Source organism: Triticum aestivum, chromosome 6A (genome assembly GCF_018294505.1).
Source record: "Triticum aestivum cultivar Chinese Spring chromosome 6A, IWGSC CS RefSeq v2.1, whole genome shotgun sequence".
In the NCBI taxonomy this organism is placed as follows: Eukaryota; Viridiplantae; Streptophyta; class Magnoliopsida; order Poales; family Poaceae; genus Triticum; species Triticum aestivum.
This window is the reverse complement of record NC_057809.1, coordinates 433,448,202-433,471,938: the sequence shown is the minus strand read 5'-3', so window position 1 is coordinate 433,471,938 and position 23,737 is coordinate 433,448,202. Positions and strand designations below refer to the sequence as shown.

The 23,737-nt window shown below is 45.0% G+C and overlaps 1 protein-coding gene across 5 annotated transcripts; it reads right to left on the bottom strand.

Annotated features, from left to right (window-relative positions):
* Positions 1-169: 169 nt before the first annotated feature.
* LOC123127764 (CLIP-associated protein) lies at positions 170-20,744 on the bottom strand. 5 transcript variants are annotated; one of them, XM_044547597.1, is made up of 22 exons: positions 20,206-20,722; positions 16,010-16,165; positions 15,839-15,901; positions 15,157-15,225; positions 14,823-14,985; positions 13,851-14,012; positions 13,119-13,216; positions 11,190-11,264; positions 11,043-11,111; positions 10,881-10,966; positions 10,685-10,802; positions 10,464-10,562; positions 7,820-8,174; positions 5,882-7,668; positions 5,653-5,754; positions 3,025-3,129; positions 2,875-2,949; positions 2,735-2,803; positions 2,546-2,614; positions 1,951-2,052; positions 669-733; positions 170-531 (listed from the first exon to the last, which is right to left on the bottom strand). In XM_044547597.1, the coding sequence occupies exons 1-22, from the start codon at positions 20,539-20,541 to the stop codon at positions 492-494; spliced, it is 4,263 nt and encodes a 1,420-aa protein (XP_044403532.1). In that variant the 5' UTR covers positions 20,542-20,722; the 3' UTR covers positions 170-491. The 5 variants fall into 5 exon arrangements, 4 of the variants coding, with proteins under 4 accessions (XP_044403532.1, XP_044403531.1, XP_044403530.1 ...); XM_044547596.1 differs by lacking the exon at positions 669-733 and having other exon boundaries at positions 3,025-3,117; positions 20,206-20,721; XM_044547595.1 differs by lacking the exon at positions 669-733 and having other exon boundaries at positions 20,206-20,720.
* Positions 20,745-23,737: the final 2,993 nt, after the last annotated feature.

Here is a 23,737-nt window from a genome sequence, read left to right as displayed (position 1 = left end):
GCCAAAATCGTTCACGCCATGTCACATACTAGAAGGCAATCAGAAGATTCTGAACATCTAATAAAACATCGTCTGCACTAAATCGTCCCGTAAATATTCACAACCTACTATCTCTCAACAGATCTGTCCTCTGACAACCTACAGGAAAATGGGAGACGAACAAGCACCGTGAAGCTTTTCCTGTCTCTTTGTACAATGTGAATGGTCAAATGTGACACATGACAGGAAAATAAAGAAGACAAATAACACATACCACGCAAAAGAATACATGAGCACCACCTGTCTGTTTCTATACAAATGCACAAATGAATGAAACCCATAATTCCAACCCATCCAAACAAATGTCCATGTGGTACACAAGTATGATACTACTCATTGGTTAGCATCGATAGGTGCACCAGACCTTGCCTGCGATATCCGATTTGCGTAGATTGTTACTAGCCGCAGCTGTGTGCTACTAAGCCCCTCCAGGTATGGTACAAATGCTTTCCCTAGCATGATGTAGATATCCACCAAGCAGAATACAACAGTCTGCAAGTAAGTGTAAATGATATCAGATGTGGAACACCAATGATGTTTGCTAAATGTAAATTTGCCATAAATAGTCTAGAAAATAGATAATGTCAGGCACGGTTAATGTGCACTAACACGAGTAAAATGAAAATGACCTGCTAGAAATTTGAAACAGAGGATGCGCTAAAGCTGAAAACCACACGACCTGGCACTGAAATATCTGTAAGAAATAATAACAAATAGCATGACTGTTTTTCATGTTTAAACTTTAGGTTGATTGAGAGCTTCCACCCACCCCACATCTACTCTTAGAAACAGAGGTAGAGATTACAGTTGGCACATAAAACCCTGATCCTTTGATGCTGCCTACAATAATCGTAGCACCCCCAAGGTTTACGAGTCGACAAGTCGACGAGTCGTTCCGAGGTAGAGACTCATAGACTAATCGAGACTAGTCTAGACTAGTGCTAGACTAGTCGACATGGTACTGTAGTACTCAGCTACTAATACCTAGTGGTAGTATGTAGTATATACTAAGTTACTAACAGTACAGTATGCAATAAAACCAGCCACTGTCTAAATCATTGAGCTATGCAGTGTTCTGGGCCCAAGTGGGTATGGAATAGGACCAGCCACTGTCTAAATACTAGCCCAGCACCACGCATCACCCCCCAGCTGGCCCATTTGGGCCCAAATGGCCAGCCTACTTAGCCCCCAGCCACTGGAACCCTAGCTCCCGACCTCTCCAATCGCCGCCACCAGCGCCATCACGCACGAGAGCACGCGCGCACGCGACCCGCGCCTCCTGCCGCCTTCCGCCGGTCCCGGCCGCTGCCGCCGGCGAGCCCGCCGACCACCGCCATGCCTCCTCCTTTCCTCTCCTCTCTCTCTCTCTTCCTTCTCTCCCGTCTCAAGGCCGCGTGCCCCTACGGGTCACGGCCATGGCCGCCGCCTGAGCACGAGCTCCGGCCGGCCGCCGCACCTGGCTGCGCCATCCGCCGTCCCTGCGGTGGGTGGCGGCGGCGGCGGCAGGGCAGTGGGTGCTGGCGGCGCCTCGTCCCAGCTGAGGCAGCTCTCTTTTTTGAGTCGCTCGACTCATATATGTCGACTAGTCCATCCACGGCTCGACTCGTATTTGTAGTCTACACGAGAAAATGAGTCGACATCCACTCTGCGACTCGTAGACTAGTCAAGCGACTAGTCTAGACTAGTCGTTCGACTCGTAATCACTGAGCACCCCTATCCCTAGTTTTTAGGTACTACCAGAAGCCCATATTGCTGGTGGGACAAGAAGCCATCTTTTTAGACTGCTCTCTTAGGTTCTTCACTAGACCTAATACTAATACTCCTTAACACGCATAAGCTTCAAGGTCCCCTAGTCAAGGAACTAGCTCGCCAGCGAAAAAAGGCCATTCATCAGCAGAACAGGCAAAATACCTTGCGAATATCTGGACTCTGGTTATTGAAAGCATCAAAAAGTGCTGGTAAAAATGAAGGGAGTTGAGCCACCAATTCCTCTTGTGAAAGCCGCCCAACAAGCTGCATGTTTACCAGGAGAATACCAACAGTCAATCATTGTTTCTCAGGATATATTGCTATAGTTAACAAGAATAAAAATTAGTGAACGACTCTAGAAACTAATAACAGAGTTATCAGAAAATCCTTTCTGTACAAAATATATCCTCGCCAACAGATCTAGCAATGGTGCTAAAATGGAATAATTGTCTGAATACTGGTGTTCACAAGGGTTATCGGATCAATAGTCAGAAAGGATGGTCCTGGTGAGTGCTGACTACAAACCTACAATCTAAGAATTTGCCAGATGAACCAGAACCATCAGTCATCAGATCAATAGTCATCAAGCCATGACGGGCCATCAGATCAATAGTCGTCAAGCCAAGATGGGCCGGATGAACCAGAACCATTCCATCAGCTAATGGAACTTCTGAATAGTGCACTTGCAAATGATTCTTCAAATTAAAAAGAGAAACATATTGTTCTCTTGGCCAATTATAATGTGAAACTAACCTACCTTTGTCAAACAGTTGATACACATGACAAGTGTCTTCTCATCATCAGTAACTAGCAAGGGCACAATAACCTGCAGTACAAGCGAAAAAACATATACAGTAGTATAAGTTGCTAGCTACAAAAAACTATAAGCAAAGATAATAGTACTGAAGTAATATCATTAGTAAAAGGATTACAGCACTGGACATACAGCAAGGCATCTAAATGGATCATATTTTGCCAACACGACATTTAAGCACTGGTTTGCTTCATTTGAAATCTGCACCAACATTAAGAAAATATCAGCACAGCAGAAACAAGACCAAACCTCTTAAACTAAGGAAAATATACCTTTGCCACAACATCTTTGGTCATCTGCACCAGCTTTTCAAGGATAATCTCTATGGATTCTTCCATTTGATCTTTCTGAGAATAAATAGAAAATGTTAATCAACAATACTACCTACTTCTACATAAATGCATGGTTTGTGAGTACCAGACCTGATTGCGGAGCATCTCAGCAACTAGCGATAGAGAAAGCTCCCTGACAGAAGAATCAGAGTCATCCCATACCTCAAGGATAGTTGTTAAAATCTGATTGAAATACTATTTAGAGGAGGGGCTAGTATTAGCATACAAATATTATGTGTTGAATGATAAAATATTTAAATGACACGAAGTAACATAACAGATGGAGAGGAATGGATAATGACTACTTTTTGTGGAAAAATAATTGAGGGACGCCAATTTAAATGATTGTTTAGACAGAAACCAAATGTCACTTTTCTCTGTTGTTGAAAATAGCGAAGCATTCTTCATCTACCGAAACCATCTCATCAAGAGCCAACTATCAATTAGTTGAATTGTATTACCTCCGTCCCAAAATTCTTGGATTAGATGCATCCTTAGTTGGTGCAGAGGCTGGGGAAGTGAAATTCTCCCCCATTTTAAGGGAACAGAAACGGAGCCGCGTCACCGCCCGCCCCCAACCACCCCTCCTCCACCCTCCTCCGCCTTGCCGCCCGCGGCGGCGGGGGGGTGTCCCCTCCTCCTTCCCTCCCCCTGCTCCCAGCGCGCACTCCCGCACATCGGTGACCCTTGCGGCTCACGAGGCGAACCCCACCACCGCCCCAACCACCCCTCTCCACGCTCCTCTGCCTCGCCGCCGCCGTCTACGGCCTCCGGCCGGCCCGCGCCGGCGGCGGGGTGCCCCCTCCTCCTTCCCTCCCCCTGCTCCGAGCGCGCACCCCCGCACATCGGTGACCCCTTCCGGATCTTGAACCCCCCCCCCTCCTCCCCATTGACTGTGGCTCGCCTGGGGTGGCACGGCCATCGGCGGACGCGGGGGTGGTGCGGCATGCGGCCACCGAGCCCTGCTGGTGTGGCTCCTCGCGTATGGGCCGGTGGTTGTGGATGCCTGGATGGTGTTCCTTGCTGCCGCTGGATCTGGCTGGTGATCGTGGATGGGGTTCCTGGCCGCCGCTGGATTTGGCAGGGTTCAGTGGATTCGGGGCATGGCCCTCCTCTCATCGATGGCCCTTGTGGCTGATATTTTGGTCGCCCTGCAACTCAGATCTCGGTCGTGGGTCTCCTTCATGTGGTGAAAGGTGCAAACTTTGGGTAGCTGTGGGTGTCGGAGTTGCGCTAGTGCGGCAGCAGGGGCGGCCAGCTGCGTGCTCGCGGTCCAACGCCTGGTGGTGGTGGGTGAGGGTGGATCTCCTCCGTCACCGGAGCGGCGGCTCCGGATGGTGGGCGTGGCGGCATCATTCTGGTGGGTGCCGTTGCGCAGGTGCTCATGTGTTCCCTCAGCTGTTTGGGCGGCGAGGTGGCTCACTCTAGAGGCGTCCGTCGTGCGTGTATGGTCTCCGTTACTTCCCCGCTCTGTTTCGGTCGTCGTCTGCAGCTCTCCTTGGTCGACCATGGCGGATGGATCTCGGTGGTGCTGGTCATGTCCCGGGCGAAATCTTTGCCTGACGTTGTCAGTGCCAATGATAGTGCCGCTCTTGTGCGTCGTTTCCCTCCATGGAGGTGTCATTGTGGGTGGCCCTCACCACCAGGCTCTAGGTGAAAACCCTTGTCTGGCATGTTCTAGACCAGACGGCGGCGGCGCCCGGTGTCGTCCCCTCCTTGGAGGCTCCGTTTTGCGAACAGGGTTCCGTTTTTCTGGTCTCTGGGTGAGTTCATGGATGACAGCTTCTTCTCTTCGTGTGACGGTTCCATGCTTCGACGGTGGTGCTCTCTTGACGAGCTAGGTCCGGCGAGGTGGTTGTGTTCGAAGGTCTCCTTTTGGGGTCTTGGCGTCAAGGTCCAGCTGCGCTCTAGGGAGTTGAGCATTCCAACATCCGACGGTGCGGCACCCTTCGAGCCAGGGCGAGGAGCAGGGGGCTCCTTTCGGTGTTGGAACAGGTTGGTGCTGTTGCGTCGGGCATCCAGGCGATGGCAAAGACATAGCCTCCATCAACGGTTGGCATCCTTTGCGAGGTGGCCTCCTTCTCAGCTGCGATCCTTCGATCATGTTTGAGGGCCCCAATGCCTTGTTGTATTTGCTTTTGGGCTTTGTTGCTGCTCCTAGGCACCCCTGTATCACGTTGTAGTTTGTTCTTTGCGTTTTTTCTGTTGTTGTGGTGTTGTGTTGTATCGTTGGTTATAAGGGCTTCATTAATTTAAAGCCGGGCGCCAGCCTCTTTTCTAAAAATAAAAATAAAAATCTTGTCTTAGATTTGTCTAGATACGGATGTATCTAACACTAAAACATGACTAGATACATCCATATCTAAGACAAGAATTTTGAGACGGAGGGTGTATTAGAAAGGGGGTATTTTCTAAACATAGCAGTACTACCCTATTAGTCTAATGAAAAGCTAATGCTGAGTCACTACAGATAGACAAGATAAAAGGGAAATAATGCATTCTCTTTTGGCAAATGCATTTCCCTCCTTCCCAGACAGCACTCCAGAAATCCTTAACACCAGATGGAAAAAAGGTCATAAGATTGAATGAACTTGAACACAATGAAAGACTGAAGAGGAATCTAAACTAAGTAAACACACACAAAAAAAAGCAGCAAGAATATAAGTTTTTCGTTAAATAATAAAATAAAATGGGAATTTAAATGGTAAGGTTACAGACCTTTGTCCATATAGAGTTATCATTGTTCGCAGATGCTTGCAGCAACTGCTGCAATGCGTCCTGCTTGTCTTGGGATGAAACTTCACCATCATTACTTATTATCTGAGAAGGTACAAAGCCATATAATCGTGATGTTATTTAGGATAATGAAAAGAAAAGGCAACACATATCAGAATTGCAATTGGAGCCAACAAAGATGGAGTAAAAAACAAGGATATATCAGAAGTACCCGATGAAGAAGTTGTGGTACGCTGGGGCCGTCAGTTGTATGCGAGACAACCTTCACAGAACTAAGGTCAACAAATTGATCCATGTCCTGTATATTTTTCCCGACAGTTGTAACAGCCGCATTATTATGTCCATCAGAAACACGACGGACAAAATCCAGGCGAGGGGTGCCAACAGAATTTTCATCATCAATGGTGGCATCTGATTTTTCAGGATAATCTGCCCACGAGCGTGCAGCTTCTACAACTGAGCGAGCATTGCTCTTTGATTCCCGACTTGCTGTAAAAATATCAGCTTCAGAAGAAGGCTCAAAACATTGATTGGCATGATCAGTGCGGGCATCAGAGGTTGTTCGACCAGTAAGAAATGTGGATTCTTGAACTGTATGCATCCTCTTCCCAGATTCATTGTCAAAGGAACTAGCAGAGACCCTTCCAAATGGATAGCTATTCCTTGATGTTGGATTATAACCATCTTCAGAAGTTCCAAAATCAATCTGTTCATATTCATAAGACTTGGGACGTGAACGCTCTTTCTTGCTCTGCAAGTAGTTTACCAGATCGACCTCAATACGAGGAGTATATTGCTTGAGCGAGCGCCTCACAAGGTTTTGTTCTTCAATTGACAAATTAAGAATAAAGTTTAGGACTGCTATTGAATCAAAATGAGAATAAACTGATATGATTCCTTTAATGGACGTTTCCTTTAACTTTGCATTCTTTTCATGTATTAAAGGTGCTAGTTTCGAAAGCCAGAGCTTAAGAAAGCCGCTGTTACTGTAACCTTCAGAGTCTACCTTGTACTTGCTGAATGACTTATTAGCGAACTCAAGAACAGCCAGTTTGGCCTTTGGAGACCTTTGTTCATCCAGTGAACGTACTATTGCAGGTAACAATGTGTCAACAGCATATGTTCGGCCAACAACTTCCAAGGTTGATGAACATGGCTTAGAAACCAACTCCTTTGGATCAATAAGTCTTGAAAAGACATATGGTAAAATTCTTTCAACATAGCTCTCAAATGGCTTCTTGCATGCTGGAATAATATCTGCAAGTGTGGAGAAAGCTGCCTGTGCAACTTTATGATGAGGATCATCCAAATAACGAAAAAATAGCTTCATGACCTTTTCAAAGTTCTGAGTAATTTCTTGAATGCCTTTCTGTCCTAGTTGCAATAATGTCTGAACAAAATTAAAAGCTGCAACTCTTGCTACCCAGTCTGAACTTGGACTAAGACCCTCAGAGAGGGCTTCATTTAGTGATGCTGGGCCATCTGTATATCCAGACATCTCATTCGATGGGACATGGCCATCATCAAAACTGTGTCTGACACCCACAGAAACCCTTGATGCCACTTGCTTCCTAAGCGGCCTTTGGAAGTGTGGAACATGGTTGTTTTGCGAATTTCTGTAACTGGCATCCCTATAAGCCATATCAGTGAAGTGCTTGTCCGTATGCATCTGTGGCGATCGCCTGTTAGGCCTTGGCCATGTATCATTACTCTCATCCATAATGCTATCATCTTGAGATCTCCCTGAAGATCTTCTTAAATAAGGCACTGACAAATCCGACATGGGTTCAGATGATAGATTACGCGAATATGGTGACCTCGATCGCTCTTTGGTGTCTACCTGAGGCATGGCATCTACCAAACGTGAACCACCATTTCTTCTGATACTTATGCTAGGGAGGGATGAGTCCAACAATGCAGAACTCTGCAAAGAAAGGTGATCCGAAGCAGGCGCAGCAAGCGGTATATGAGGATCACGAGAGGATGGAGGATCAACTCCTGCACTAGGAGGAAAAGAAAAGGAAATTAAGGTTTCTCAAGTATACAGAAATAAGTCATGAAAGCAATAGCAGTAAAGACTTGACTAGACAACAAAAGAGCCTTTCCATACTTAATGAAACAAATTAATATTAAGCAGCATAAACCATACCAAGATCCAAGCTTGTTGAGCGCACAGCTGAGAAATTTTGCCTGCCTGAGATGCCTACACCTTTCAATAAACTCTCAATGGCTGAAACCTTTTGTTTGCTTGAACTAAGCACACTCTCTATGCTTCTTTCAGCATGTCTACCAGTTGCCTTCGACTGCGACAGGAGCATGCTTGACGAGAGAGATGATTCGGAAGAAATTGCTGCACCCTTGTCCATTGCAACAATAGATGAAGTGCCGTATCCGGTCAAATGTGTACCACTTGCATGAGATGAGGAACGAGAAAGTTGAGCACCCTTCTCATGCAACGATGAAGGATATCGCTTGTGCATGCCCCCATCTTCATCATTAATAATCTGCAGAAGTGCCCAGTGTTAGATCAAACCAACAGAAACTGGCAATTGCATAGCAACCCTTGGAACCACTTAAAGCTCCAGATGCCAACCTACATCCATACAATTTCAGCACACCGGAAATTAGTAGTATAATAGAAATTGCCATGTGGGGGAGCTGGAGAGCGCATATAGCCGCCTGGTTACTAGGGCAGCAGCCAAACCAAATTGATGTGCCACTTGATCCCCTTTGGTTACATAACCCAAGATGCAGATAGCTAGGACTCGGGCTCCAGTGGTAATGGATTGGGCTAGCCGAGACGAACCAATATCCTAGGTCTCTAATACCCAGGCCAGTCTAGATCGATGCATTTACATTCCAATATTTTTTGTAAACAGCCACATTACTTAGAAATGGTAACCCCTAGTCGAGGACATTGCTTTTAAGGAGTCCCTAAGATGTAGCACCCTCTGGCAGCATGACACTGGGCTCACCTTTTGCAGCTTCGTAGGAGGATGTCCTGATGACATTATGTGGGAGGGTGTTGATGTGGCTATTGGTGCAACTTTGGAGCTTCAAGGCGCAATCTTTCTAGGACAGCTACTAGTTTACTACGACTCAAAGGGGGCTGTCAACTGTCCGTATCCCATACCCAAAGGCATCACAAGAGACCTACACCAACAAGACTGATGATTAAAGAAGATGAACAGAGGAGGACCAAGAGCAACACTCAAATATCCGCAATGGAGAGAACGATGATTCAGACTTTGTGATTGGTGATGATAATGTGAGCAATGATGGTGAAGATCCAACCAATGCTAGCCAAGATGGCAGGGACACCAAACAACACGAATGTTTACCACCATCGATGAGTTTGATGATGCTATTGAGACTTGGAGTTGGAGACGAAAGTTGAGACATGAGAATGTTGGCCTGCCTTGAGCCTTTCAATATGTTGGTGTTATGTGGACCTATTTTATGCCACTAGAGTCTAATCTCTAATGTTTAGGACTCAAGATTCAGGACTTATGTCATGTGGCTTTTGTAGACTAATTTACAACATCTTCAATGTTGTGGACTTACATTGGTTCTGTAATATGTCATGCAGTCATGCTTGTTATCCTGTTTTTTCACTTTTGCTCACATTTAGTTCTCAATATTTTTCACTTATTGTGGACTGATAAGAGTGATAAGCCATAAGTTATCACATACTTGTTCATGCAGCTTTCTGTTGGGGAGAAGAGAAAGAGGATGGGAGGGAGGGATGCTATGTGGGCTCAACAACCAGCATGTCTACTAAATGCTACTCTATTCTTCTGCCATAATAGTTCAGAACTGTCTGAAGTGCTTGATAAAAGGTGAAAAGGGGGCAGGACGCCTCGCCTAGTCAAGGATGAGTACTCTATGTAGAACCTTAGTCAAGTATTGAATTAAACAAGTGATTCACCACTAGCGCTTAACCATGCTAGGTGTGCGCTTAAGCATGACTAGGCATGCTCTTAGTCGAGATAGGCGCTAGGCAGAGGCAAAACCAGGAATTTACGCCTGTCGCTCTTTTGCACACAGCTCCTCTCCTTTCCCTGACCCACAACAATTCCAGGGAGACAAGGGTACCACCAGCCTCGGGCTCGAATCAGACCATCTCTAATTAGTACAACCTGCGTCCGTGATTCCAAGTCGTCACAAAATACAAATTTTCATGCATTATTTGATCTTTTTATATAAAAAACAGTTTTCAGAAAAATATTAAGCTGTAAGGTTGAGTCTTGGCACTGTTAACTTATCTCCTGGACTTGAGCTAATCAGGGTAGATACTTCATTTGCACTGCTTTCCGGAAATTTACAAACAATTCTTGGCTGTTATAGCCAAGTGTAGAATACTAGAATTATGATTGAAAAGTAAAACACCAGGCATCAGATGCTATATATACTACTCCTGTTTAACATTTTTTGGAGTTTCAGACATAAAATAAACCAGTGTAAGATATTACACAACCCAATAAAAAACTCCACTTCCATGAGATTCATAGAACAAGTGTAAGAAATTACACAACCCAATAAAAAAACCGCTTCCATGAGATTCATAGAACAATCTAAATAATGCCCTAGCTGGATGATAGTTTTATGTGTCTTCTCTTTCTATTTAGAGCCATTGCCTCTTCTCCTCTTTGTTTAGTTGGCAACAGTGCACACATGAGTACATCACAATGATGAATACAAAATCAGCTTGTTCAACCTCATTTTTTCTGTTATAGGTTTGATACTTTATTTATAGTGATCTGAAAAAGCATGCAGAGAATAAATCCACATACCCTCTGTATTGCAGGATCAAATGACATAAAAAGCCGACGTGAACGCTCAGGCCATGTCTTTATGAACATCCTATAGCAACTTCTTGCAGTTGCACGAACCTGTATTTGCAATATGGCATTACATGCAAGAAATAACACAAGTTCAGACAAGTTTTGGGTTTCAATACATAAAAATATTTAAGTAATGTTATTAAGCCAGGAAACATAGATGTTAGTCCTACCTCGCTCATTGCATCTGCCACACAGCACTTTATTAGATCTTCGTATAAATCAGCTGAGCGTTGTATTTCTGGAGCATCGGCCCAATATTCCAATATTAGAAGTGCATACTCACAACACCTGCCATAGGAGAAAATGTATAAGTACCTATAATCTTTAAGACCCCACGAGTGTTGAGACAATGCAAAGCACAAGTACCTGGCACGGAGAATTGCACTGCGGTCATTTTTTGCTGTGTCAGCTATAAGTGGAACAATACGTGAAACCTTGCAGTTCCGCAGGATCTGCAAGATATTGCATGTCAGAAAAGTAATGAAAGGAAATACCATGGTTCAGTACAAGCGAAGGCAGGAACCTCACAGTTTTTACACAGTTGTCTGAAGATTCGGCAATCACAAGCACAGTTATGACAACAAGCTTAAAAAGTGCCTGAGAATTTCATTAATATGTTAGCCCTATTAGTACCAGACAAGAGTTGCATAACACAGAAATAGCTTCTAGAATTACCGGAATAAATATCTCAGCACATGCTTCAAAGTCGCTGAGGAGTTCCTTCGATAGTACATTAAGTAGATGACATGCCTGCAAAACAACCTAGTCAGCAGTTCTTCATCACCAAGAAGGCAAGAAGTTTGCCCAGTGACTGCAGATTTAACCAGAAAATGTTCTAACAGAATTCCATAACACCTGCATCTTACGAAATGAAACAACTTCGTACTGAACTGATGTTTAGCAGCAACCCCAAAATTGGTGTAAACTGGAACTACTCTACAGATGGCCTACTGAAACTCTCAAAGGTAAAAGGTTGATTCCATCTAGTGTATCATGCATGTCCAAGATAACTAGACTTGACTTCTACACACATGCATGCAACCCCCCCCCCCCCCCCCCCCCCGGCAACTACTAAACGGGCATGAAATACCAATGTAGCAGTCTGTGCATAACCTTAATAATAAGCTTTTAGTTTTAGGCAAAGGAACCTTAATAATAAGCTAGAACAGACTGCTCTTATTGTGCGAGGGCATCAAGGTAATGATTATAGTCCCTGTGTAGTAGATGAGTCTAAACCTCTATGGATCCATGTTAAAATCTAGGGTGAAAACTGATAATCTTAGTGAGTGTCTCGTGCTCTATGAAACACTTGCCCTTACTTACGTTGTAGACTTATATATAACAGCTCTGACTAACTATGAAAATTGGAATGTTTAGTTCTAATTGTGTCATAGTGATTTTGCTTGACTCAATATGACCCAAGGACTATGAGTGGCCCGACTAGTCAAGACTAGTCGCCGAGACTAGTCTATGTGTTGGTACTTGCCTTCCAACCAAAAATCTTGATTAGTCGCGCGGCTAGTTCATGAGCGGTGCCCTGACGACTCGGCTCGACTCGACTCGTAAACCTTGATATGACCTATCATTATCAACTATCTATATTTTATGAATATTGCACCACAGGTCTACAAAAGGTGGGTGCAACTGGGTAAAAGGACTGGACAAACGCTCATTTACAGCTAGAGAGGTGAAAAATCCTCCTGTTGTGCAATTCAGTGCAACCGTGGCATGACTCAGTCACACTCTGCAATGATTGCTCCTTTTCTCTTCCTTCTCTTATCCATTTTAAACACTTGCCTCTCCTCGATTCACCTGAGCCCATCCAGTCACCCTTCCACGTGCCTTCGCAGTTTTGAACGACAGACCCACTTCAGTATACACCTTGACCTACCACAGCGGTTGCAACCAATCACTAAAAGACCGTGGCGCTACAGAAGCAGCACCATGGTGGAGCAGCAGGGCAGGGCCACCAGAGTGTCGCTCTCCACAGGGATGTTGCCCACTCTTGAGGTGTCAGCGAAGTTAAACACAAATACGATGAGTCTCCTCTACCTGATTTGTACTGTTCTTGTACCCAGTTGCACCCACCTCTCAAGTTCTTAGACATGTGATGCAACTTACGCCAAATTGTTTCTCTGGAGTGGATTTTGCACTTGTGTGAGTGAGCACTCATACTATATCACATATCCAATGTGCCTTGAGATATGTTCACGGTCTCTCACCCCACATTTACTCACATGGGGTGAGATAACTTGCACATATCTCAAGGCATATTGTATGGTCGAAATAGTATGACCATACACGCATGCACACATAGATAGATAGGTAGGTATCACATATCCAATGTGCCTTGAGATATGTTCACGGTCTCTCACCCCACATTTACTCACATGGGGTGAGATAACTTGCACATATCTCAAGGCATATCGTATGGTCGAAATAGTATGACCATACACGCATGCACACATAGATAGATAGGTAGGTAGGTAGGTAGATAGATCTGATAATTTGGGGAAGATGGGTGTTACTGTTGCAATTTGCAACAATAATATCAGCATTCAGACATTCAGTTGTCAATAAAGATCAACAGGCAAGAAAGAATACCTGCTTTACAATGCTAGACCGTCGATCGGCTAGCTGAGAGGACAATGGATGAACTAGCTGCTTCAAGAGCACGAAAAATGATGGATAATCAATTGCGCCTGGTACAAAAAGTTTCAAGTAAAATACGCAAAATCGTGTTAGCAGGAGAGGACTGGTAATAGGGAATGTGTAACATTATACTTGACCAGTCAATACTATGAATGAAATATAGCTTAATATAATGTTAATCAATGTGAAACGGTTTTTCTTTACTGTCCCGATCTATTAATTTTCATGGCTTACCATGTCCCACTCGAGTGACTTCTATAAAGCTTACATGATTAACAGTTCGCTCCCTCCCTCTTTCCAATAAGTGATAAGCACCATGCCCACTAATGTCATATTGATGTTAAAGACTCGGAAAGTACTTGTATAAGTCACTAAGTTGCAACAGTTCTGCTATGACGCAAGTGGATGCTACCCAAGAGTGTCTCTCTCATGGACAGTCTGGTTTCCAGCATCCAAACCTGGCTAAGTTGGCTGCATCCTGCTTATCTTTTGAAGGAATGGATGGTCTTTTTTTCCTTGGGTTTAGAAAAAAAGATTAACTACCTCTGGATTTCCCCCTCAGTTCAGCTTTAGCATACAATAAAGAACTTCGAGAACGGCATAGGTGCATTTTCTGAAGGAAGTAATTTAATGACAAAACAAAAACTTAGATATGAAAATAGGACATGGGAGACAAAGATCAACCTCCATATACCAAGGCTTCGATCCTTTGCATTGCAGCAATACGTATAGACCAGTCCTTTTCTGGATTAAGGGCAGATGCAATCTTCTCAATCTCTCTAAATAATTCTTTCTCTGAATGAACTCTTATGGGTTCCACCGGTTTTTCGGTAATATCTGTGTCACCTGAAAAATAACACGAAATCCCATAAGACATCCAGATTGCCACAACAACTTTTGACTACTGAGCTTTGTTTGCTTAATTTCTTCGGTAACAAAATAAATGATCATGTTGTTTGCAATGGAGGCATCCATACGATCATTATCTACCAAAATAGTGGAACAGAAAGCCTCTACCTTATCTACCAAGCGAATAAATGATCATGTTGTTTGTAATGAGGGCATCCATATGTAGTGCATACTCTGAAAGGGACAACTGCATTTGAACACACTGATGAATGGACTATCAAATTTTAGTTGATGCAAGGTCCAGAATGGAGGCTGATAATTAACACGCAGATATTTCAAGGCTAATAGTATATAAAAGCATGGTTCCTGAAGGGAACATGTGATGTCCAGTTCAACTATGTCACTGAATCCACATGTGGAATTTACCACTGCTGTCCGTCCAAATTTTGAAGTCATGAACCAACTAAATGCCTTTTAATATCATTATCCGTACATGAAAACAAAAGGAGTGCCACATGTCTAACCAGAAGCAGTAGTAGATTGGCCATTTCAGTTTGCTCTAGTGACTCTTCTAGTTCTAGGCATACATCTTTCCAAAATCCAAATCGTTTGACCATGCAATTAAACTACACTCAATAATAGCAACAAATATCGTTGTTCTTTATACAAACCATATAAAAGGAACAGAATAATAGATGCACATAAAAGATGAAGCAATTAGTTGAAGTCTTTGTTAACACTTTTTTGCATATCAAACATACTAATCAAATTAAATGGAATTGTCCAGTATGACAAAGTAAAACTTGCCTCCAAATAATGTGCTTTCCCTTGATGTGTTTTTTTTCCTTGGACTACCTCTTTTGGGATGAGCACTAACAGATCTTTCCATGGCCCTATATTGCGTTCTAGCAACATCAGATGAGGGAACCTTTGGTTCTATTTTATCCAATCTTGAATTTATTTCCTTTAGCTGAAAACACCAAATGAGGCAAAAGACTGATAATCACGATGTTATGTCAGCACAGCCAACGTTAAATTTGGATAACCATGGAGAATGCAACAATCACGACAAAATAAACGGATAACAATGGAGAGATCACCATGGTTAAGTAGTAAAAAGCCACATGCATTAGTTCATTACCATATAAGAAGGCAGATTATGGCGCTGCAACTCTTCATGGAACTGAGATCCCATATTTTTGTACATCTCCTGTAGTGAATAGGTAGAATGCAAATTAATAGATTACGGGTGAAGTATTTCAGTTAAATATATATGCAGAGCATCATGGGTAGTCAGGCAGATCAGAAGAAAAATTGAGTGTTTGCATTTGAATATAGATAAATTGCATGACCACAGAAGTTAGTGTTGCCTTGTTTTCAACAGAAATATGGTTGGTTGGTACCAGACCTAAAATAACTTCCGTATGTCGTTAGTAGCCACATAGTAAGTAATGGTGCCTTCTTGCCTAAAGCCCTAAAGTAGTTCAACAAAGTATATGGGTAAAATGCAGAATAGGAGAAATGCAAGAATAGGGGAAATGCAAGAGACTGAGCACGAGAAACAGAACGCAGCCAGAGAACATCCAAACATATAATTTGTGTTTCTTAAGTCAATTAGCTTGGTACAAGAAGCAAGTCACCGAACTGTACAATCTAGTTAGCATCATACAGGCGATGGGACCGCAAAAATAATGTAGACATGAGAGAAAACAAAAACAAAAAGTAAAAAGTTCTAACCAATAGCCAAAGAGGGAGCGCGATTTGAAGAAAAATTGCATGAGTAACTGAAAAGCATCAAAATGGGCAGGCTTGTGATGGACCACCTGAATACAGGAGATTGCAGCCTCTCTAACACTTTGATTCAAATCATTCAACAATTGCAGGACCTGTGTAGTTGAAACAAGATTAGCAGTTAGCATTGCCAGTTACGCAAGAAAATAAAGGGGAAACTAGATATTCCGTATCCAATAAGGAGAAAAAACATCCTGACATACAGGTGAAAGAAACACTCGCTGTAGAAGGAGCTCTGTAGAAGCAAAAAGCCCAACTGCCGTTGCAAGAGTGCGCACAAACTCTTCTCGCACCCTCCAGTTCTTGTGAGTCCAAGCATAACTTCCAGCTCTTTCAACAATGATTGTTGGAGAAGAAACCTGACATTGGAGAGACAGAATCAATTCACCATACCCCGCGAGAAAGCCAGGGGGTAAAAATAGTTCCACATCTAGATAGAAGATCATTTATGTGACAAATTAGTAACTTCGGTGCAATTCAGAAGGACAATTTTCCATGTAAACAAGAGTATGCAGCATAGGAATGATAATGTTATATCAAAGCTCACAGTACCGAGAAGTTTTTATTCAAAGCACAGATGGGAATTTTAATGCCATAATGGTGGGAAACATCATGTTTCAACTTTGAAGTGGCAAAAAGAACTAGAGTCTTGCAAAGTGCTGGATAAGCCCATAGCTAGTGTTCAGAATTATAAGAGTAAATACTCAATTTCAGTCCAAAGTCGCTGTCCGGTGATTCTCGACGGTTGTTGTTTCATCGACTTCGTCTCATACATGCACCTTTCTTCGGTGTTGCATGCTCTTCTTAGCTTCTAGCTCTCTATGTTTTCCGCTGCGTCCACCAAATCCGTTGTTGTTTCGTGTTTCTCATGCCATGCCAGTCCACCATGTCTTTGTCCATCAGCCTTTTTCTGGTCCTTGTCCTTTAAATAGGATTTTTGTGACCTCACAGTTCATTCTCGTCTTCTTGCCAATGTGGACACATGGGACGCTGACTAGACAGGAAAAGGACGAGAACATGTTGTGCATGCGATAAACCAAAGTACCCTCCTTTGAGCTAAAACTTGAGAGAAGGACTGCATTGTAACACTTTTCGCTGTGTTATAGCTCTAGCATGGTTGCTGTACCTTCTCGCGTAGAAATTTGTCACTTACTGGACTATAAATCAGTAACAAAATCCAATTTCCTTGGGCATTTTGGGGTTTCCATGTGTGCAGAAAATCCAATTTGGTCACTTTCGTAATTTATGGACGAAAATGAGCTGCGGACAACAGTTGAATATTTGATACACAAAATGTGTATTTAAATCCAAATACAAAATCATGTCAGTGAAATCCGCAACTTCACATGTATAACTGCGCCAAAAGAAGCTGCCACATACAAGAAAAGGGGAATTATTGGTTAGATTTGCTACTACCTCTGCTTGGCTAAGAGCAACTCCAACGCGCCGACCCATTTCGTCCGCGTGTGTCCGTTTGGGTCGCCACGGACAGAAAGTCGGCCCAACGCGCCGACCCAAACGGACGCGCGTCCGCTTTTCGTCCGCCTGCCAACCCATTCCTGGCCCAATTTTGGGCCTCATTTGCGTCAACGCGGACACAAAGCAGGCGCGCGCCTACTCCCCTGGCCCACCAGTCGGTGGCACATTGGCCATTCTCTTCCACCCCTATCGACAGCAACCCCTCACCCGCCCCACCCCGTCGCCGCCGCCGCCCAGTTCCGGCGCCTAGACCCACGCCGCCACCACCGCCTCGCCACCGGGCCACCCTGACGTCGCCACGAGCACGAAGTCGCCCCCGCGGCCCCGACCAGCTCCTTCTTCGGACACCGCCACGCTCGTCGGATGCCGCCAGGCCAACTACCTGGTCCAGGGGAGGCGCGCGTCTCCTCGCCGGCCAGCATCTTCGACGACGCCCACAAGCTGTTCGACAGTTTGCCCCCAAGGTACAAATGGACTCCGCCGACGAGTTCATTTTCCACAATTTTCTCTATGGCTCCGACGATTCCTCATCTGATGACGAGGAGATGGTGGCTGCTGTGTTGGTCCATGACCACCTTAATAGGTAGCGGCCGTTGTTCCGAGGCTCGATCCCGAGGCACACTCCGGCGTTGAATCGCAATCAAGAGAGCGGCCATTTCCTTCTTTGGAAGGACTACTTTGACACAGCCAGCCCGCTGTTCAAACATCACCAATTCCGGCGGCGTTCCGTATGGCTAGGCATGTTTTCAACCGTATTCGAGAGGGGGTGGTCCGATACGATAACTATTTCGAGTGCAAGGAGGATGCCCTTGGAAAAATTGGCTTCTCATATTATCAGAAATGCACTGCAGCTATCCGGATGCTTGCATACAGAGTGCCCGGTGATCTCATTGATGAGTACGTCCGTATGAGCGAGTCTACGTGCCTAGAGTCCATGTACAGGTTCTGCAAGGCTGTGATAGCAGTGTTTGGCCTTGAGTACTTGAGAGAGCCGACTGCTGAAGATACAGCCCGCTTGTTGGCGATCAGTGCCAGCAGGGGCTTCCCAGGGATGCTTGGCAGCATAGAATGCATGCACTGGGAGTGGAAGAACTGCCCTTCTGCTTGGCAAGGGCAGTATAGGGGCCATGTCAGGGCTTGCAATGTCATACTTGAGGCCGTGGCCTCACAAGATCTCTGGATCTGGCACTCCTTCTTTGGCATGGCCGAATCGCACAATGACATCAACATGCTTCAACGCTAACCGGTGTTTGCAAGGCTTGCCGAAGGCAACAGCCCGCCGGTCAATGTTAACATCAACGGCCACAACTACAACAAAGGTTACTACCTAGGTGACGGTATTTATCCTCAGTGGACCACTATTATGAAGACAATCCCCAACCCTGTCGGAGAGAAGAGGAAAAGATTTGCCCAAGAGCAAGAGAGTGCTAGGAAGGATGTCGAGCGTGCCTTTGGTGTTCTGCAATCTCGATGGGGCATCGTTTAGTATCCTGCTTGAACTTGGAGCACCAAGAAGTTGTGGGAGGTGATGACTGCTTGTGTGATCGTGCACAATATGATCGTAGAGGATGAGCGCTCGGAACGTATTTACGATCAAGGGTTTCAGTTTCAGGGTGACAATGTTGTGCCTGAGCATGGAGGAGTAGCGGCAACGTTTGCACAATTCACCCAATTTCATCATCCAACGCGAATTGGGAAACTCACATTCAGCTGCAAGATGATTTGCTTGAGCATATGTGGGCTCATGTTGGCAACCAATAGATGTATCTTTTTTTTTAAATGTATTTGAGACAATTTAATTTGTATTCGGCTTGTAAACTATCCTATATTTATTTGGTTGTGAAACTATGCTATTTTTGTTTGCTTATGAAACTATGCAAAATGTGTGTATATTTGTTGAAAAACGGCGGCAAGCCGGCCACGCGGGCAAATATGGGTCGGCGTGTTGGGCACACTGCCGACCCAAAACATAAACAGGGCGGACGCCGAGCGGGTGGCCGACCCAAACGGACAAAAAGCGAACAAAATCGCCGTCTGTTTGGGTCGGCGCGCTGGAGTTGCTCGAAAGTCCATATTAGCACCTAAAACAAAGACGGTGAAGCACCTAAAGGACAGAAATTGCAGATATTTTACCACTGAAAGCAAAATACACTAACTGCTCGGGTCTAGATACAGATACTATACTCCAAATCTCCATCTCTATCCAGTGGTGTAGAGTAAGCATAAATTGAATAAAGAGTGATATCAGCAAGTCCAAACTGGTACCTTCATTTAGTCAAAACATTCCAGCACTCGCCTCAGGTAAGGTAAGGCGTGTTCGTTTGACTAGAGAAGAGAAATTATAATCTAATTCACTTAGTTATGTTTAGAATTCCGTTGAAATGCTGTTTTTGAGACAGGAGTGGATACTCCTGGTCCCTGTAGCAGAAATCTAAATGTGAAGTCTTCCAAGGATAGGAAAGCAGAGGGCAGCATGGGGGCAGACCAACATTGCAGTAATCCGGAAGGCGCACCCAGAGAATACCACGGACGAAACATATTCTTAGTTGTGCTTCAATAGATTAGATATATACACTGACATAAGAAAACAGGATCACCCATACAAAAAGACCCCGGTCATTGCGCACCATGCACCGCTAAGTCAGAGGAGCAACCAAGGTAGTTTGCCTTATGAATGTAAGGTCCGCTTCATCCTAACTAAAATTTGGTAGTATTCCATTGGAGTCTAAAACAGAACCCTATGTCATACACTTGAACACCCACATGGATATGCTGGAACATGAGATCCTCTGCTCGAACCATATTCCATTGCAACTACCCAGGAAGCATGGAATGGAACCCACATTCCCCCGGAACCGAACTCGGAGGGCACAAATGATACTGATTGCGAAAGGCAACAATGGAGAGGCTGTCGGCTGACCTCCATGAGCGTGACGAGGAGCTGGCGGGAGGCGTCACGGACGGGCTGCTTGCCGTCGCCGAGTCGCTCGACGGCGGCGGGCACGAGGGCATTGAGGTGGATCTTGAAGTGGTCGCCGGCGAGCACGGCGGCGGCGGAGAGCGCGTGCAGGCCGCCCTGCGCGACCCGGAAGTTGGCGTCCCTGGTGAGATCCATGCAGGTGTCGACGAGCGCCGTGACCTCGGCCGCGGTGAGCCCGCGGCGCGCCGCGGCCTCCAGGGCCTCGTGCAGGCGCTCCACCCCGGCCAGGCGCTCCTTGGTGTCCTTGGAGCGCGCCGCCTCCAGCGCCGCCTCCATTTCCGCCAGCGCCGAAGCCTCCTTCTCTGCCGGAAGCAAGGACGGCTGGCGGAGGTTGGGGTTAGGGTTCCCGGCGAGTTCGGGGAGAGGCAGGCTGACGGTGGGAAGGGGAGTTGGTCGGATCTGGGAAAGGGAGGGAGGCAGGAGGGAAAGGAGTGTGCGAGTGCGCCGAGGCAGAGAGTAGCTCTGCTTGGGTAGTTTCGTTTGCAAATAGGTCCCTGTTTTTTTATTGAACCAGCAAATAGGTCCCTGTTGATGTGTGATATACTTCGTCACCGCCCTCGTGGGGGTGTATCGCGAGTTTTCGTACCACGTATATTTCTGCATTCTGAGGACCAAGCAGTACTTCCAGTACACGTAGTACTTTCTAGTAGAACAATTTGTACCCATTGGGGGTGGGGGTGGAGGTGGGGGTGGGAGAAGCGGATAAAGACGGGGAGAGAGAGAGAAGATTAGTTGAGTTGTAACGTCATGATAGTAGGTGCAATTGCACATTATGATTGACATTATGGTTTATGATTGGGGGTCCTCTCCTCGTGTACGTACTACCAAAAGTGCAGTGAAGGGATAAATGGTACTCTACTACGAGCGTGTACGCCCCGGTTCGGTCCAATCCTTTCCACTTGCAGCCCTGCGAACGGGGCGTCATAAAGTGGTACTGATACGCCACCTAATTATACCCTGACAGTTTGTCTGATAGGACGGAATGCCATGCTTTGGATCAGACTAGTGTGGCTGCGTCAGGTTAGCGGCAGCTTTTCCGTTCTATATGGTACAGTCGCCGTTTGGAAATACATGGTGGTGATCGATGCGTACCGCCTAACAGTAATGGACCGATCTTCTTCTGTTCGCCCGCTGGTGGCTGGTGCCGTGCGGATAGACATCGCGCTCAATCAAGCATTTCGCGTGGCTGTTCCACTGTCCTCTCCTGGCCTAACACAACTACTAGTACTACTACGTGCACAAGATTACCAAGGGAACCAGTCAGTATAAACTTCGTGACTGCATGTGTCAGGACCCCTAAAACGAGCACGTATTTATCCGCAGACATGTACACGTTCATGCAGTACAGTCATACGAAAGCCGGTCATTCAACCACACACGCATCCATCATCGATCGAGACGGCAGCAGTGCCGCACGGCCGTTTTCATGGTCGCTAGTTATCGGTCACGGGCCTAGGCCTCCGCGAGGTCGGGGTCCTCGCAGACCCAGGTTGGCACCTCATCAGACTTGATGAACACGGAGCGGCGTGTCGCATTCCGTCGTTCCCGCTAGACCGCCTCGTTGGCCGCCTACTTCTTCAGCCAAGCACGATAGCCCGAAACAATGTGAAGCCGCCGTCAAGGGTAACTACATTGTTATTCTTAATGGCAATAACACAGTAGAAGCATTTTTCTCCTTTTTATTTTTTTCAACAAGAGGGGCCACATGGCCCTCATTTTTATTAAGAAAATGGAGTCTTTTACAAGAAAGGAACAATACCCTTTTACATCCCGGCAATAAACCATATCATGATGCTAAGAAAATATTGTCAAGTTAGTTTTTATCATGCTCATATGATTCGCGTTCGTTACTTTGATAATTTGATATGTGAATGAACCGGCGCTTGGGTGCTCTTCTTACTTGGACAAGCCTCCCAATTATGATTAACCCCTCTGGCAAGCATCTGCAACTACGAAAAAAAATTAAGATAAATCTAATCATAACATGAAACATGTGGATCCAAATCAGTCCCTTACGAAGCAACACATAAATTAGGGTTTAAACTTCTATCACTCTAGCAACCCCATCATCTACTTATTACTTCTCAATGTGTTCCCCCTATGCTCAAATCATGGTGAAGTGTCATGTAGTCGACGTTCACATAACACCACTAGAGGAAAGACAATATATGTCTCATCAAAATATCAAACGAGTACCAAATTCACATGATTACTTATAACAAGACTTCTCCCATGTCAGCCGAAACAAACGTAATTACTCACAAAACATATTCATGTACATAATCAGAAGGGTATTAAATAGCAATAAGGATCTGAGCATATGATCTTTCACCGAATAAACCAACTAGCATCAACTATAAGGAGTAATCAACATTACTAGCAACCCACAGGTACCAATATGAGGTTTTGAGACAAAGATCGGATATAGGAGATGAAGTAGGGTTTGAGAGGGGATGGTGCTAGTGAAGATGTTGATGGAGATTGACCCCCTCTCAATGAGAGAATCATTAGTGATGACGATGCCTTCGATTTCCCCTCCGGGAGGGAAGTTTCCCCGGCAAAACAGCTCTGCCGGAGCCCTAGATTGCCTCTGCCCAGGTTCCGCCTTGAAATTGTGGCACTTTGTCCTGAAAGCTTCCTCCTTATTTTTTCCAGGTCAAAACGCATCATATAGCAGAAGATGGACACCGGAGGCCTGTCAAAGGGCCCACAAGGTAGGGGGCGCGCCCAGGGGTAGGGCACGCCCCCATCCTTGTGGTCACCTGGTGGGTCCCCTCTGGTAGTTTCTTCGCCCAATATTTTTTATATATTCCAAAATAATTCTCCGTAAATTTTCAGGACTTTTGGAGTTGTGCAGAATAAGTCTCTCAGATTTGCTCCATTCCGATCCATAACTCCGGCTGCCGGCATTCTCCCTCTTTATGTAGACCTTGTAAAATAAGAGAGAAAAGGCATAAATATTGTATCATAATGTGTAATAACAGCTCATAATGCAATAAATATCAATATAAAGGCATGATGCAAAATGGACGTATCAACTCCCTCAAGCTTAGACCTCGTTTGTCCTCAAGCGAAAGTCGAAGTCGAAAAATATGTCCACATGTTTAGAGATAGAGGTGTCGATAAAAAATATGGATATGAAGGCATCATGATTATCTTTAGAATAGCAACATATATGGTCATATAATTTCTTATGATAAAGTAATAATTCGTTCACAAGGTAAAATATGGATCACAAAACTTTATTGAGAACCAACAAACCATGATGTCAGTCATTGAAGCAATTGCAATGTATCATAATATAGAAAAGATTCAATACAAGAGCTTTTCAGCAAGTCCACATACTCAACTATCATTTAGCCTTTCACAATTGCTAACACTCATGCGATACTTATGAGTTCAAAGCCTCAGTCGGACACAGAGAAAGATAGGGGCTTATAGTTTCGCCTCCCAACCTTTTACCTCAAGGGTA

Bases quoted from the DNA above. Each gene is read 5' to 3' on its own strand.
- LOC123127764 (XM_044547595.1), bottom strand. From the start codon at position 20,541: ATGGAGGCGGCGCTGGAGGCGGCGCGCTCCAAGGACACCAAGGAGCGC. The intron at 15,226-15,838 runs GTGGTCCATCAC...TATTCACTACAG, and splicing joins CTGCAATCTCCTGTATTCAG to GAGATGTACAAAAATATGGG. The intron at 14,013-14,822 runs GCAAGTTTTACT...GTTATTTTTCAG, and splicing joins GGAAAGCACATTATTTGGAG to GTGACACAGATATTACCGAA.